Source organism: Gymnoscopelus braueri (genome assembly GCF_963280865.1).
Source record: "Gymnoscopelus braueri genome assembly, chromosome: 1".
NCBI classification, from domain to species: domain Eukaryota; kingdom Metazoa; phylum Chordata; class Actinopteri; order Myctophiformes; family Myctophidae; genus Gymnoscopelus; species Gymnoscopelus braueri.
The window spans coordinates 27,385,742-27,401,669 of NC_137603.1; the positions used below are offsets into that span (position 1 = coordinate 27,385,742).

The 15,928-nt window shown below is 39.3% G+C and overlaps 1 protein-coding gene across 7 annotated transcripts in view; it reads right to left on the reverse strand.

Annotated features, from left to right (window-relative positions):
• Positions 1-7,540: 7,540 nt before the first annotated feature.
• The window catches only part of plekha7b (pleckstrin homology domain containing, family A member 7b), a 107,043-nt gene continuing 98,655 nt past the window's right edge, over positions 7,541-15,928 (reverse strand). For all 7 annotated transcript variants that reach the window (XM_080437356.1, XM_080437353.1, XM_080437354.1 and 4 more), the window contains one exon: positions 7,541-8,165. In XM_080437356.1, the coding sequence (XP_080293482.1) occupies positions 8,143-8,165 (23 nt within the window). In that variant the 3' untranslated portion in view covers positions 7,541-8,142. The remainder of the gene's footprint in view (positions 8,166-15,928) is intronic.

Genomic DNA, 15,928 nt, shown 5'->3' on the forward strand with positions numbered 1-15,928 from the left:
CAACTTATGTATTTAATTATTTTGGTATTATTTTAGTTTCAGCATTTTGTTGACCTCCAGAAGTCATACACACACATACCACAACTGGATGACACATGACACAAAGCTTTTGTTTCAGATAATAAGCTGAGTGCACATTTCTAAGTTCTTATGTTGTTTGTCACTGTCACCTCTCTTACTTATTTGGTTTTAACAACAAAGGGTATTTTAAGCTCAGGTAGAGGGCTGATTGGAAGGTACCAACTCCCTGGAAGGAACAGATGAGTTAGACCTCAGGGAGATTGAGTAGCTCCCCACATCATTGTAAATCAGTGTTGTTCTTATTAACAGAAACAAGAAATGACAAAGTCATAATATACCCGCTTGCGGCAGGCTATTTTTGCCCCAATCTGCAGCACAAAATGTAAAAGTTGTCATTAAAATAAAATCTCAGCCATTCGAATGCAACAAAAATAACTCCACAGAGGTTCATTGGTTGGCTACCAATATAAAGTGTGTGTGTGTGTGTGTGTGTGTGTGTGTGTGTGTGTGTGTGTGTGTGTGTGTACAATATCAATGATAGTGAAAATAATTGATCTACAATCTCACAGATCTGCTATTTTCACCAGCTGATATAGTTACTTCATAATGTAGCCTACCCTTACCCAAGTCAAAACTACAGTGTTTCACTTAGAAATGTATGAACAACAAAAATGAAGACACACACACACACACACACACCCAGGAGGACTGGTTGATAGTGTTGTATGCATTGTTCCTGGACAAAAGACCGGTGGTGACCAGTTAGTATTCATTTATGTATGAAAGAAAGAAACTATTTTCACAATAAACGAAGTGAGTCCATAGAATACAGGTAGCGTAAGGGCAGTCATGTTAAAAACATCAACAGTGGTGGAAAAAGTACTGTAATGTTTTACTTAAGTAAAAGTATCAATACTGCAATGTAACCCTAACCCTTTATAAAAGTGAAGCTCACAACTTGTCTTTTGATTTCACTGTTTGAAACAGCTAGGCTTGAGTTGTAATGCATAACTGCAAGTTTGCCCTTTTCACTACTGGCTTACATGAAAGAAAAACCCAAATGGGTCCATTTGGTTTCATTAATGTCTTTTGTAAATGAAGTATTCAATAAAACGTCATAATAAAAAATAGCAGATCTACAAGCTCACAAGGCGGCGATGCGTTGTGAGCTTGTAGATCTGCTTTTTTCTGATAAAATGCAGCTGATTTTAGCGTCATACCTTACATGAAAAATGTTGCTACAGTAACCTTGGTTGTAGTGTGTATTCATTCATGTGTAAACAGGGCAGTCATGTTAAAAACAGCAACAGTGGTGGGAAAAGTACTCGTACTAGTGTGGCCATGTATACTAATTACAAGCGACCTTGTTTTCTGTGAAGTTGCTTGTAAATGTAGGTAGTTGCTTGTTATTTGTTATTATTTTGTTGTGAGCTTGTAGATCGGCTATTGCCAAGTCGTCTATTATCAAATAGCCGATGCATATAGGTTTAAAGTGCTCATGTAGCCTAATAGTCACTTAAGTCTTTGGGCTTGTTTTCATTGACCTGGTTGCTTATTTGTTTCTCAAAATCTGGCAAGCGTGTCATTGTTTAGACCAACGAAGAAGAAAATGGCGGAAGTGATCCTCTTTTCCAAGGCCCGTGTGAAAGACAGTATTATGTTGAGAAAATATAAAGTCATTACAGCACCATAACATGGTTAATACATTTTATTTTGGGATGTACAATACATGAAAATTACGAGAGTAATAACGCGAATTGCGTCGATAACTAATGGGGAGCGGACATTAGCGCGCTTGGCTAAAAACAGTTAGTTAGTAACATCATACAAGCTAACTATTAGCCAAATTCGGCTAGCGCTCGGAGGACTGCATAGTCCCATAGCTTGGGAGGACGAGGCCGCCCGTTCAGAGTATGGGAAAGTATCCCATTGGCTTAAACGACAGCCAATGACGCAAATCTGTCGAACAAATCTGTCGAATGATGAGTCGTAGGTCTGCCTCTTCATAGACCCGCAGCTTTCGCTAAGCGGGTAAAAAGAAGGCATAATAACTAATAATACATTTTCTTGTTGATGTTGTTAAATTTTGTATCTGCCCATTATCATATACAGTATGTGACATTCCCGTTTGGACCATCTGGGCTAGTACAGTATGTATGTCCTTGATGTGTCTTGTAAGTCAGTTGAGTCAGTTCATTTGAGTTCAGATCTTTTGTTTTGATTTTGCTCTTATTAGTATAGTATTTCATAATCTAACAGCCTGAATTTGGTGACCCTATGGTATGGAATTTTACATTATGGTATGGTAGGCCGTATAATATAAGACAATACCGCGGTATACAGTATCTCATGGCCCTATATACTGTATATTTGTCTATGCCGAGACTATGTTTTGCCCCCTGTCCGTCCGTCCATGTGTCCGTCCGTCCATCCATCTGTGAACAGCTAATCTCCGGCACTGTTGCCCGATCGAAGTGAAACTGTGCACAGTTGCACACACACTCCCTGGATGCCTAAGCAGAACCTCTGCCCCACATCGGCCTGTTATAGCGCTACCAGAGGACGATTTTTTGCTAAACATTTTTTTTTATATTATACTCCTATACAAATGTTGTCCACACATCACGCAAATCAGTACACAGTATCTCTATAGTCATGTGATCAAGACGGATCTGTCCGATGTTTCATATATCTGAGATTGGCTAAGATTGGCATCTAAAGTTTGCGGGAGTGGCTTGTTTTGAACAAAATGCCTCAAATCATGAACGCAGTCTGATTGCCGTGAAAGTTTGCACACACACTCCTACTTGCTTGATGAAGATATGCCACCATACATTTTTCAAATCAGCCTTATGGTGGCGCTATAACAGTTTGATTCATGTTTTGTTCAACTCCTGAATTGCTAGCCTAGTAAACCATCCCGGTCACAGGAATTCACATTATCATGTGTCTTCTGCAGACCGGTCTGGCCCCAAGCGCTGGGTGGGCGTTTTGCAGAACCCAAAAAGTGGAAGAGCCACATATGTATAAGCATAAATTTTTGCCAAACATTTAACTGACTGACAGCTATGAATTGAGTAAAATCATCTGAATGTAGTTGCATTCCAGTCATACATTATGCCAGACTTCAAAGTATTCCCATTTTGGTGCCTGAATTCCCTCTAGTTCCCACTCTTCTGAGGTCTGGTGCCTACTCTGTTCTGACTGGTGCCCACATTTCCCCAGTGCCCACTCTTCCGAGACCTGGTGCCCACTCTGTTTGGGTGCCAACATTTCCCTAGTGCCCACTCTTCAGAGGCCTAGTGCCCACTCTGTTTGGGTGACCAGATTTCCCTAGTGCCCACTTTTCCAAGGTGCCCAGTTTTTTTCCCCCTAGTGCCCAGAATGTTTTGGTGCCCACCCTTCCTGTTACCGAATGATTCTATGTGGTACACGCCTTAAACACTCAGCTATCAGCGCCCGCCTGCAGCAACTCTTTTGCCTTTGCCTGCGTACGGCTCTGTCGGAGAAGATATAATCAGCTCTGACTAAAGTAAATGAGTAAATCTATAAGCAATATGCCCTGTCCTGCAATATGTTTATATATATAAATCAATAATTTGTATACTCATAAAATAAGAAAATCTGCATTGATCAAATCCAGAGTGTTAATTTAATTATGAGAGTGGGTACATTTTTACACTCGAAAGAGTTAAATTAACCTTCTGGATTTAGCTGTGTGTACTTTCTGTAAATGCATTTGCTCAATAAGCAAAAGTGTTATCGTTACCCACAAGAGTGAGAATGGCCTGTGTGAAATACATTTCACTTAGCTCAGTGAAAATATGTGCGTGGAACTGTTAGATTAAAGATGAGGCCCAGGGGCATTTGCTTCATGTACAAAGCATTCACTTTTATGTACAAAAAGCCCATCACTGTAGGTATTGTAAATGCTTTCCGTTTAAGGAATCGTCAGAGTAATTTATTGTTTTGTGTAACACAGCATTTTGGCATATGCGCAGAGGAGTTGTAGTGTCGTGCTGATGAGTCATCTAAGATTTATATAATCTTTCAAATAAAAGTTGATTAAAAAAAATTACTGTTTTAGTTACCATTAACAGTGGATGAATGCACAATATGACTGTGATGCAGTTTTTCATCTGTTCTTTTTATAGTATGCATGCATGCTAGAGAGAATATTCAGTGATTCCAAACTCTTCAATAATTCAACAATTCACAATGCCAATCCTTACATATTAAAAAATGAGCTTGAGACGATAAAAGAGCATAACATACCATTTTAGAATCAAAGCAACGTTTGTATTGGATTTCTTAGTTTTGCATATGTACAGTTGGACTACAATAGGCATCCCCACGGTGTATGGAGTAGAGACAGTGTTTTCATTGTCTGGCCCTCAGACATTCATGACAAGTATCTCATTTATGCTTTTAGGAATCCTGGGGAATCAATGCGTTTACCACTCTCGATTCTTGCCAAGGGAAAGATTACGGATATCTTGCAAATTCACTGCAGTACTGAGACTGATATGGACCAGAAAACAAGGTCAGGATTCACAGCATGGTCTCAGTAGGCCATTCCTTTCAACCCTAGATATAAAGGAGACCCTCTGGACATTTTTGACAATAACTATAATTTCAACCATTATCAACTGGCATTCCTAATTTTGGTTTTGTTATCATAGGCAACATAAAAAACTAAATGCCAATATTGTATATATATATATATATATATATGTAATATTAATACAAATATTGCATGGCAATAGGGCTAAGAAGAACAGTACTTGTGCTTTTGGCTTGGAAAGTGCAGAGTTTGTTTTTCTTAGTTAGTGTGCATCTCAAAAAGCCCTCCTGAAGCCAGTATTTAGCAAAGGATTAATGTGTGAGGCCTTGATTGCGTTTAACAGAACAGGACCCAATTAGCATAATAGGCCCCATTTCATTCCCTTTGAAGTCCAGAGCATGGAATAACAAATGTATATGAACCACCAGCCAAACGTCAATACATGGAAATGCCACAACCCTCAGTGGAGGGTCTGGGGTGCATTTCTGCGGGAGGGAAGGGGAGGGGGGAAAAAACATCCAATTTTTATTGCAAAATAAGCAATAACAGAGGATGTGATGGGTCTTCTACCCACCAGGGCCAGCAGGCACTGTGGGGCCCCCAGTCCTAGAGAAGCGATGGAGGCAGAGGGGATATGGCAGCTCCCACTGTGGTGCTTAGGGAGGTGCATCCCCTCTCTCAGGTGTTTTCAAAGCACACCATGCTAAGTAATTACTCTCCAATTAACGATGAAGTTCTCAGCTGGGAGGGAGCTGCAATGGCACAGCCATACTCTTTAGAAAAAGAAACTGGCAGTGCAGCCATAAAAATGTCATACAGTGCCTGTTGTCAATATATGATGTGTATGTGTAATGTTGACCATGTTCCCTATTTTGGACGTAGGCAAACTGTTTTATTAAGAATATATAAATATATTGATGCAAAATGGTAGATAATAGCTACAATTCTACAAGCTCACAACGCATCGCAATGTGACGCGTTGAGTGTGTAGATCAGCTATTTTCGCCGTGCTACACCAGCATAATGATATATAAAATAGGGCTTAAGTGATTAATAAAACATGAGTATATGTTTTGTGTTGTGAACTGTACAAAACAACCTATTCTCTTTTCTTTTATTCAAATCCTCAACATGTATGAAGATTACTCCCAGGTTCCTTTTACAATTGGATTGGAGACATAGTTCATGATTTAAAGATGCGAATTCTATACTTCATATTCCAGTTATTAACATCCCACCTTCTTGGTTGAACATGTAGAGACAGAATTAAAAATGCCCTTTTAGATGGAAAAGCTTTGAACTTAAGAAACATTTCAAGAAGCTTTTTTTTCTCTTTTTGTATTGACAGTTCACCTCCTTTGAGCATGCCATCGTTGGATTCCCTTTTCAAATAATAGAATGAAATTTAATGGGTCAAAGCAATCAATGTGGATTTCAAAGAGAATCTTGGAGCTATGATGAGTGCACATTTTGTACTTTCCTTTGTACATGAATGGAATGAACAGATGGATAATGTATGCCTCCATTAAAAAAGGCTTTTAACCAAGTCAGTAATTGTCTTCCTGCTAAGATTTAAACATGATTCATGAGATTAGTAAATTGACATTTCATGGACAATATTATCTAGTAATAATTTAACATACTTTCTAAATCAGCATAATTCCCCTAATTTTGATTTCATATCAAATACACTTGGCATATACAATGTAATAGAACTATCATATTCTCATCCTTAACCCCTTACTGTAAGTACTTTAAAAAAAGAGAGGGAAATGCTGATCTACAAGTTCACCCTGATTTTTCCTTTGAGCGTGCCATAGCTGGATTCCCTTTACAAATAATAAATGGTAAATGTGCTGTTATATTGTGCCTTTATCCAAAGCACTTTACAATGTGCATTACATTACATTGCATCCATGCAGAGGAAAACATGCAAGGCTCATCGGGAGCAGTTAGGGGTTCAGTGTCTTGCTCAAGGACACTTTGACACTAAAGCAGGGGAGTCGGGGATCCGTTTCCCAAGCAGCCTCTCTACCTCTTGAACCACTGCCACCCCAATAGAATGACATGGGTCAAAAAAATCATTATAGATCTAAAAGAGAATCTTTGAGCTATAATTTACATATAGTGCATTTTGTATTTTACTTTTGTCAGGGTCCCGACTCTTTTTCGATAAACTTCCAAAACGTTTCCAGAACTCTTCCACAGTGAAATGTCCATGGCCATGGCATATCTCCTTCTATACTGTAGCATATTGCGATATAGTATAGACAGAGATATGCACAAGTCTAATAACAGCGTGGCTTCCATCTACAATCTGCTATGGATATCAAGTAATTAAAGTGTGTAGTTTGTGAAGAAAGCACCAATGCGCTAATGTGCTAATATAAGCTTAGCTGTGTGAGCTGAGCTGTGATTTGGGTAGCGGCCCTAGTGGAACTGTGTGGTTCACTGTGATTAGTGTACTCTTGTGGGGACTGTGATCGTTTTTCCTGTATGGTCTACTTTTGTGGGAACAGTGACAACTTCCTGTACGCTGATTTCAGAGGGTAGTTACAGACTCTATATAGCATTTGAAGACTATGGAATAGTTGTCTTGTTTGAGAGACTACTAAACATCAACTTCATCAAACTTAGCTTAACCATGTCATGTGATATTCTACTAACAAATATTATGAGGACCACTACAGAAAATTACAGATGAAAATGTCATATCCATTGCCCATACTGTACCTAAAAAGGCTGAAGACCCTGGCAGAATCTCTGGCAGATTTAATATTGAACAATATGGAATGGTCAACCTCATTTATATTATCTGAAAATGTCTGATGAGCCACATAATATGTTAATATCTTTAATATTCACATTTTTATAAATTTCCATTGTGCAACCTTCCTCATACAGTCATACAGAAAATACAGAAAATATCATGTTAAAGGTTATTTTCATCCTGATGTAAGCAAAAATAAAATTCATTTTGGCAAGCTAATAAGAGACTGGCAGTGCTAGATACATATACATATTTCAAGTGATTTGGTGTAAGAATATCATCTGAGTTTTGACAAAAATACTATCGTCATAACACATTTTGTACCATATATATTCATTAGATCCTTCCATAAGATGATTACTCTCACATTCCATGTCTGAAAAAAGAACAAGTCTCCAATTAAGATCACACTGTAGGTACATTAAATGCATTTCAATGCATTTCAGTTTCAATTCTTCACATCCTTACAGTATACAGTTAAAAGTGCAATAACATGTATAAAACCTTTTTTTTCTTCTTCTTTCAATTATTGGATTAAGATTTGTTAGATATATCCAAAGTTAAGCACAGCAGCCTCCATAGCAAAGGGTCCTGTTTTCTTCAGGAAAATAGCTTTGAGCAACTAGAAAATGCTTTACCAAGTCAATCCTGCAAGTGCCTCAGAGTGCAGGCTAAGTGTTTTCTACAGTTCCTCTTCTATAATAACAGTGTAACTGTCCACATCAAATAAAAAGATAATTTCTTTGAGAATCCATGTTGCTGAGTGTTGTCATTATGGAATAGCACCTCAGTGTCCAGAAATTGCTTGAGCTGAGGGAAAAGTCACAAGATGAACATTGGTAAGTACATGAATGAAGAGTATATGGTTAAGAGTTCAATGAAATTATAAAAAAATATATATTATATTAAAATTGGCTTAAGGCAGGACTGGCCAGCGGGCGGGCAGGCCGGCGGACCACGTCGTCCCGCTCATGTTACTATGACGTGTGTGGTCTAACCTCAATGTGTCGTCATGGCATCAGGCGCAAACAAATCAGTCAGCTCCGTATATGGGCACAAAAGGGGGCATGCCCATATTGGCATACGCTGATGACATCAGCGATCTCCATATATGGGCATAAAAGGGACAAGGACTGACAGATACAGAGATCCGGTTGTCCAGAGCCACAGATCCGACTGCTATGCCCATATATGGTCATGTGCATAAAAAGGACCAACCGACCAAACTTGGCACACTTATTGGCAGGGAGTGCGGTGTCCACTGTCGAGTAGTTCGTATATATCCAGTTGTCCAGAACCGCAGATCCAAACAATATGCCCATATATGGGCATTCCAATATATGGGCATATACTGATGACATCAGGGATCTCCATATATGGGCATAAAAGGGACACAGACAGCTCTGCCAAAGCCCCTGACACTATGACTCAGACATATTAGTCGGATGGGCGGTGCGACGTAGACTCTAGATGTGAGGGCTGCGTAGCGGCACGAACCTATAGTATTAGAAAGATGCTCTGAGTGACACTCTAACTGCACAAAGAGTACAGGAGGACTGTACCTTTAAGAATGAACAACGAGGCCCATGGGGTCAACTATTCTCATTGAAAGCATTAATGTGAATCAAACTATAGCATGATTACACAAGAAACAATAAACATATAAATTACTCCTCTCTAGAACAAATGTTTACAAAAAGTGATCATTCTCATAAGAGCTCTGCTAAGATTTGACATATAGTGGGGCATTTTTCTTGCTTTTCCTGCCTTTTCCTGTGTGTGTGTGTGTGTGTGTGTGTGTGTGTGTGTGTGCGTGCGCGTGCGCGTGCGCGTGCGTGTGCGTGTGTGCAATGACCAAACTCTGGTCTTTCTTTATTCAATATCTACAGTATAACAGAAACTGAAAGACCTCTTCCTGATCAGGGCTTTAAAGGGCAAGACCACTTTGGTAGAGGTTTGGGTTGTGTAGTTACCTTGCCATGATGTACCTCCAAAGGTGGGCAAGAAATAAAAAATAATTGCTCCATTGATTAGAAATTGATCATTCAAAATATGCTCCCCATTGACTTGACTTGAATTGAAAACAGCTCTCAAAGTCACTATTTTAGCACGTAAACGAACGCAAACAAAGTTGATTCAGACAATATAGAACATCACCAAACCCAGTACTGTTTTTTTTTTAAATAAAAAATGTCAACTTCCTGTTAATTTTGCCATTTTTAATAAGTAGAAAACCTGGACTGGATCCGCGGATCCGGATCCAGATCTTCAAATAGTAAAATCAACAGGAAGTTGACATTTTTATAAAAAAAAACAAAACAGTACTGGGTTTGATGATGCTCTATATTGTCTGAATCAGCTTAGTTTGTGTTCATTTATGTGCTAAAAGAGTGACTTTGAGAGCTGTTTTACCATACAATGTAAGTCAATGAGGAGCATATTTTGAATTATCAATTTCTAATCAATGGAGCAATTATTTTTGATTTCTTGCCCACCTTTGGAGTTACATCATGGCAAGGTAACTACACAACCCAAACCTCTACCAAAGTGGTCTTACCCTTTAAGTCAGGAAAGTATTTGCCAAGATCCCAGGCTAGAGAAGGGCAAAGCAAACACACTAAACCATGTAAAACAAACCAAAAAATATTAAAAAGAAAAAACGTTGAAAACCAAGATTAACCAAACCAGCTCACAGCCGGCCAGAATGAATGAATGTGTTACTTTTTATATTGTGAGATGATGTGAGCTCTGCATTCCTGTTTAATACATAGAGAGTATGTGGAAATTATGAGCTAATTGGTTTCAGTTTGAATGAAGAAATGTCAGAACACTAAATGCTGTGTTCACTCTAGCAGCAACAAAGCTACAAAATGGACAAGCATGGCCAGCTACTGTACACACTGTCTGCCGAGTTGGCGTTGAAGTGTTGCTCAAGCCAAACTACGTAAATGAAAAGGAGCACAGGTTATCGGCAAGAATTTACAGAACGGAGCAGGAATTGTGGGGAAACAGAAGGGGAGTGAAAATGGTGAAACAAAAACATATGATTGATTGATGTTTCACTGCATCACTGGAGCGCTGAAAAAAGTTGAGGCCAGCTAAACTTTGATTTGTAGCACATCGCAACCATCACACAGTGACAGCAAGTGTGGGGCGAGACTTTGTAGCTTCATGTTGCTAGCTTTCATTTAAAAATTACTTACAGTATAACCAGTTGCTTTGTCACCACACGTGTGAATACAGCATCACACTCCAAAAAATGTGTGCACTTACAGAATGATCATATTGGTATTTGGACTTCCCTCTTTAATATTTTGGTGCAATGTTGGTATTGCTTTGGATATTAAATTGGTTGAAAAGGCCCATAATTATAGATCTTTCGGCAAATGTATTTGGGCAGATTACAGTCACATACAGTAAATACGTTATTATTAAACTTATAAACTTCAAGCGTGTAATAAGATTCTATTTCCAGTCTTGTTTTTAACTGTTTCTATATGTAAAATCAGCTGAAGTGCAGCTTCAAATCACAAAGTTGTAGAAGTACACCTTTTTTTGATAGAGATAAAATAACTGTATCAAAGCAGTGAAACAAAAAAAAGAATGCACTGACAGCAGAGCTGAACATGAGATAAAACAGTCACAGAACAAAGATTTGAAGAGAAGAAAAAGACATCACACATGGAAAAACACATCAAATGCAAACAAACGCATGCATATTGTATGAACTCCATTCACAGTTATGGAGCAGTCATGATCCTGAAGACAGTAAAGCCTAATTTACACTTAGTCGTATAGTTGGCGTTGCTAGCCGACTGCAAGTTGTGAGCTTGTAACTCGGCTACTTTCGACACTGTCATATGATGGGGAATAAAATAAGCATATGGTTTAAGGGTTAAAGACACCAAATAACTAGTCGCCACAACTATGACATCAGCAAACAGAGAGAGTGCACAATCTAGGGTGGCCAGATGTTATTAATGGATGTTTTTGTGGTCATAATGTAAATAACTGAGCCATAGGGCCTACAAACAACTAGTACTGTCTTCTGGATGTTGCGTTATGAATACAGAGGTAAAACAAAGCAGTGTGCACTGTCTGTGTGTGTACAGTCACAGCAGTGACACGGTTCTGCTACCAGGCTACAGATGGTGTGTGCTGTGTAATGCAGCTGTGCAGTCTGCTCAACTGTCAAGGCGCTAAAGCAAAAGGTGTCTCACTCTTTTGTTGTTAATTATACACAATGCTACAACTAGTGATGTTTGTTTTAGCTTGTTCCTGCCTTAACCAACCATAAATATTTTGGCAGTGTTGGGGGGGGGGAGATGTGCGCACAATTATCACAGTGGGATGAACAGACTGCCTGCAGATGTCTCTGTTGTTGATTATAATGGGAGTAGAGGGGGGTCTTTACTATCCTAGATGAGGTGTGTATACTTTATAATCACAACAGAGCAGTAGGCATGCAATGAAGTGCAAAGCACACACAAGTCCCTTGTTAAGAGAGAATTAGCAAAGCCCCGATCACATTAGCACCGTAAACATGCGGCTAGGCCTTACTTTGTGTCTCTGATTAGACAAATGTGTAGTGAAATCCGTTGCTTAGGGGAGGGGGAGGCGCCCCTGATACAGGGGGGAGAGGAGGAGGTGGGGGCGGGGGTGGGTGAGGAGGAGAGGGGAGGTTAGCCTGCAGTGGGACTACAGAGGAGGAGATGAAGAAGAACACAGAGGGAGAAAATTGCATTGTCAATATTAGTCAAAGAGGCACAGCATTGTAGTTAGTGTTACAGTAGATCCAAGGAAGTGTGCATCAAACACATGCCTAAACGTAAGAATAATAGTGCCTAACATTACAGGATAAGGCTAGGCTACTCTAATTAGATACATATTTTTTGTTATTGTACGGTGCATTGCCAAACCAAATATAGCTCATAACTGGAAGTCACAGAACTCCATTGTTTTCCCAAAAAGTGTTAAAACACATCCAAGAGCCACTGGGGCATTGCAATTTTTTCCTGGAACAACTTTATGAAGGGACAGAGAGACCTTCCAGAATGTAAACACGGCAGTGTGCATGCACAGGGACGGAGACTGCAAAAGCTCACTTCATAAAGTTGTTTCACAAGATCCAAGTTTAGTTCAATGGTGAATTATGCTGACCAAAGCAACAGGGCAGGTCTGGGCCTGGTTTTAACAGGTTTGTGGACAACAAAATGACACCGACCTTATCCTTTAACTAAAATTCATCAATGAAACCACACCAATCTATCATTTTTCCATTCCTACAGCTGGGCTACTAGCATAACGCAGCCAGCATTACAGGCACAATTGGTTGGGTGACAGAGGCACTTCCTTTGAAACAAAAATGATGGTGAATCAATTATATGTAATGTCTGCAATGACATATTCTTGCGGAGCAATTCATAACTGGGGAGCCTTTACAATGAAATAGTAATGATATAAAATTAACATACATTTATGCACAAACATAAACCACAAAAGCAAACATTTTGAAAAGGAATAGTGGGATTGTAGAAAAGTAAATGAAAATACATCCTGACATGACTAATAGGTGCCAGCAAAAAAATAAGAAAAAATAATGTGGGTGTTAATTCAGCACCATAAAAACATACAGTATGCTATGCATAGGCCTATTTCTATACGTATTAATTAAAGTTGTAATAAAAACAGAAAGGTCACTGAAGCTCTGAAAATGCACTTTGTTTATTCACCTTTTCTGTGACCAATATTATTATTATTAATGGCAATAATCAGTTGGACTACTTTGAAACCTAAAAATGGATGGATAAAATCTAATCCCATTCGACATGAGTTGGCCTTTAAAGATTTCGGTCTATTTTAGCTTCGCATGATATGTAATAAAAGTCTAGCCTACCAATGGACCCTTCGCTAAACCCCACCCCAAAAGCGATTGTCCAATGCAGCTTAGCAACCGTTGTTAGCCTGGCATAGGTCTGGCAAGCTTTCGTCACCTGCCATAGCTGTCAATGTTATTTCGCCCGCACACACACAATCATTTGCAACATAATAGCAAGAATAGGAATACCACGATAACGCAATGGTGACTATGAACCACGTACCCAAACCCGTTGGAGGCTGCTTTTCCCAAGCTGAAATCTGCACTTAAACTGCAAGGCTGCATGGCTGTGTTGTTGAACACATACACAGCTTAACGTCAGGAAAGTTACACGACTCACTCGCCCAGGTGGTGTCAATAATAGGCTACTAATCACCGTAATCGTAACACAATTCAGAATCACAGCGCTGCCTGTTTCGGATTCCGCGAGTTAAAGTATATTAATTCATTTGTTCATCTATTTATTAACTGCTACTGCAGTCTTACCCTGCGGTACATGAAAACTCCTGTTACAGTGATGGATCAACTTCAACCTGGTGTTTGCACTTTCTCCATTTATGGTCCGTACATCTATATAAACGTTCAGATTTCAAATATAAAGTGCTTACCCCATGGCCACGGATGTTACAATTATGCACGGGACTCTCAAAAGTACCCGTATATTCTGTATTGTTCAATAAAAAGCATTTTAATCAGATCAGTGGCCATTTTCTCATAATGTATCAGAGTGCAATACACCTACCAACCGATAGGGTCGCTCAGTTGAAAGCATAAGGAGAAAATGGCCACCGATCAGATTAAAATGCTTTTTATTGAACAATACGGATGATACGGGTACTTCTGAGAGCCCGTACATAAATGTAACATCCGTGGCCATGAAATAAGCACTTTATATTTGAAATATGAACGTTTATGTAGATGTACAGTACGGGCCATAAATGGAGAAAGTGCAAACATCAGGTTGAAGTTCATCCATGACGGTCGTGACAGTCGACCGTCATGTATCCATGGCTATTACTCCCTCTAATATTTCCCATGTTTTTAGTTTATTGAAATAATGTCATGCACATTTGTCCAGTGCATAGCCTACTGCAGGCCTTGTTGACTAGATTTAGAAGAGATTTTGAAGCTCCTGAAATGATCGATTATTTTTAAGGGGAAAAGCCATCATTTAACAGTCAATGGGTGAGAAGCAGAGATTGCCAGGCGCTGCCAGGCCTGGGTGTGACTAACTTCGCACCACCAGTCACAGAGTGGAGAGGGTGGGGCTTAGCGAAGGGTCCATTGGCACAGTAAAATCCTCAGTACAGTGTTAATTTGTCCAATTGTAACTCTGAAAGTGTACAAATGGAACCAAATGGACCCATTTGTATACAGTTAAATGAACACTTTTTAAAAGAGTAGCAACCAAACAACCTGGAACCCTATGCAGAACACACAATGTCCTGCCGCCATGACTATTATAGGGTGATGGTTTGATGAGTATAGTACTGTATCTTCCTGAATAGTCTCGTCAGATCAACAAAAATCACAGAAATCATCTATTTGAGTGGTGTTCATGGTAAAACATGATTGATTGATTGATTGATTTCTTTACCCTAAGAAGATCGGTAAGGACCGAAATGTTGTTGAAATAAATGTATTGTACGGACGGTGTTGCGAGCCTTCCTTTCTTAAACTGGTAGTGTGCGTTACAGTTTGGCTCAGCACCAAGATACTGTAGGTAGGGGAATGTGCGTTAAATTGATCACAAAAATTGTGAAAATACTTTTTTCCAGCACTAAATGTTTTCCTAAAACATGAACATTATGCCATTTTAACATCTTGTTACAATATTCTTTCTTTAAGGCTGTTAATAATAAACTGCTACTAAACTACTAAAGAATGTAGTTAAAGAAAAAAGAAACGTAAATATGTAATAGAATTCCATGCAACGTCCATCTTTGGCAATTTAATGTTGCCATCAACCCTTGGAAAATTATCTTTTCAGATTCAAACTCTGCTGACAAGATGCCACAATTTATACTCTTTGACATTTCTCTGTGCTAGAAATAATGTTATAATTGTTGACTCTGCTTCACTGTGCATATTAAGCTACCTCACATACTGACAGATCGTGTACTGAGTGTTACTGTGTCTGACAGAGATTTGTGTGTGTGTGTGTGTGTGTGCGTGCGTGCGCGTGCGTGTGAGCGTGTGCATGTGTGTGTGTGTTCACATGTGCATGTGTGCAAGAGAGAGAGAGAGAGAGAGAGAAAGAGAAAAAAGACTCGTCTGAAGATCTTGTGTTCTTACTGTAAAAATGAACTTGCCTGCCTGCCTGCTACAGAATATGAAAGAGATGAGAAGTGAGCAGAAGGTTCTTTTTATGCAGGTTTTTAGAGCTACGTTCAAAGAAGCAGCTCTGGAATGCAGGGAGCATAGTTTGACTGGGTCATTGATCAGCACACAAAAATGGTCTCATCAAGAGATTCCACCCCCATCTGAAAGACTCTACATGGATTGCAATTAGGGACTATCTTGGTTCATAAGATTTTCCCTAATAAGGAATAATGTTCAGTTATTTAGAAATGAACGACCTGATGGCGTGGCTCACTACCTATTCCGTTCTCATCTCTACACCAGTATTCTTGAAAGGCAGCTTCCCATAAACCCCCCCTTCAACCAAAGGCTGTCAATGTGATGCCGGGAGGAT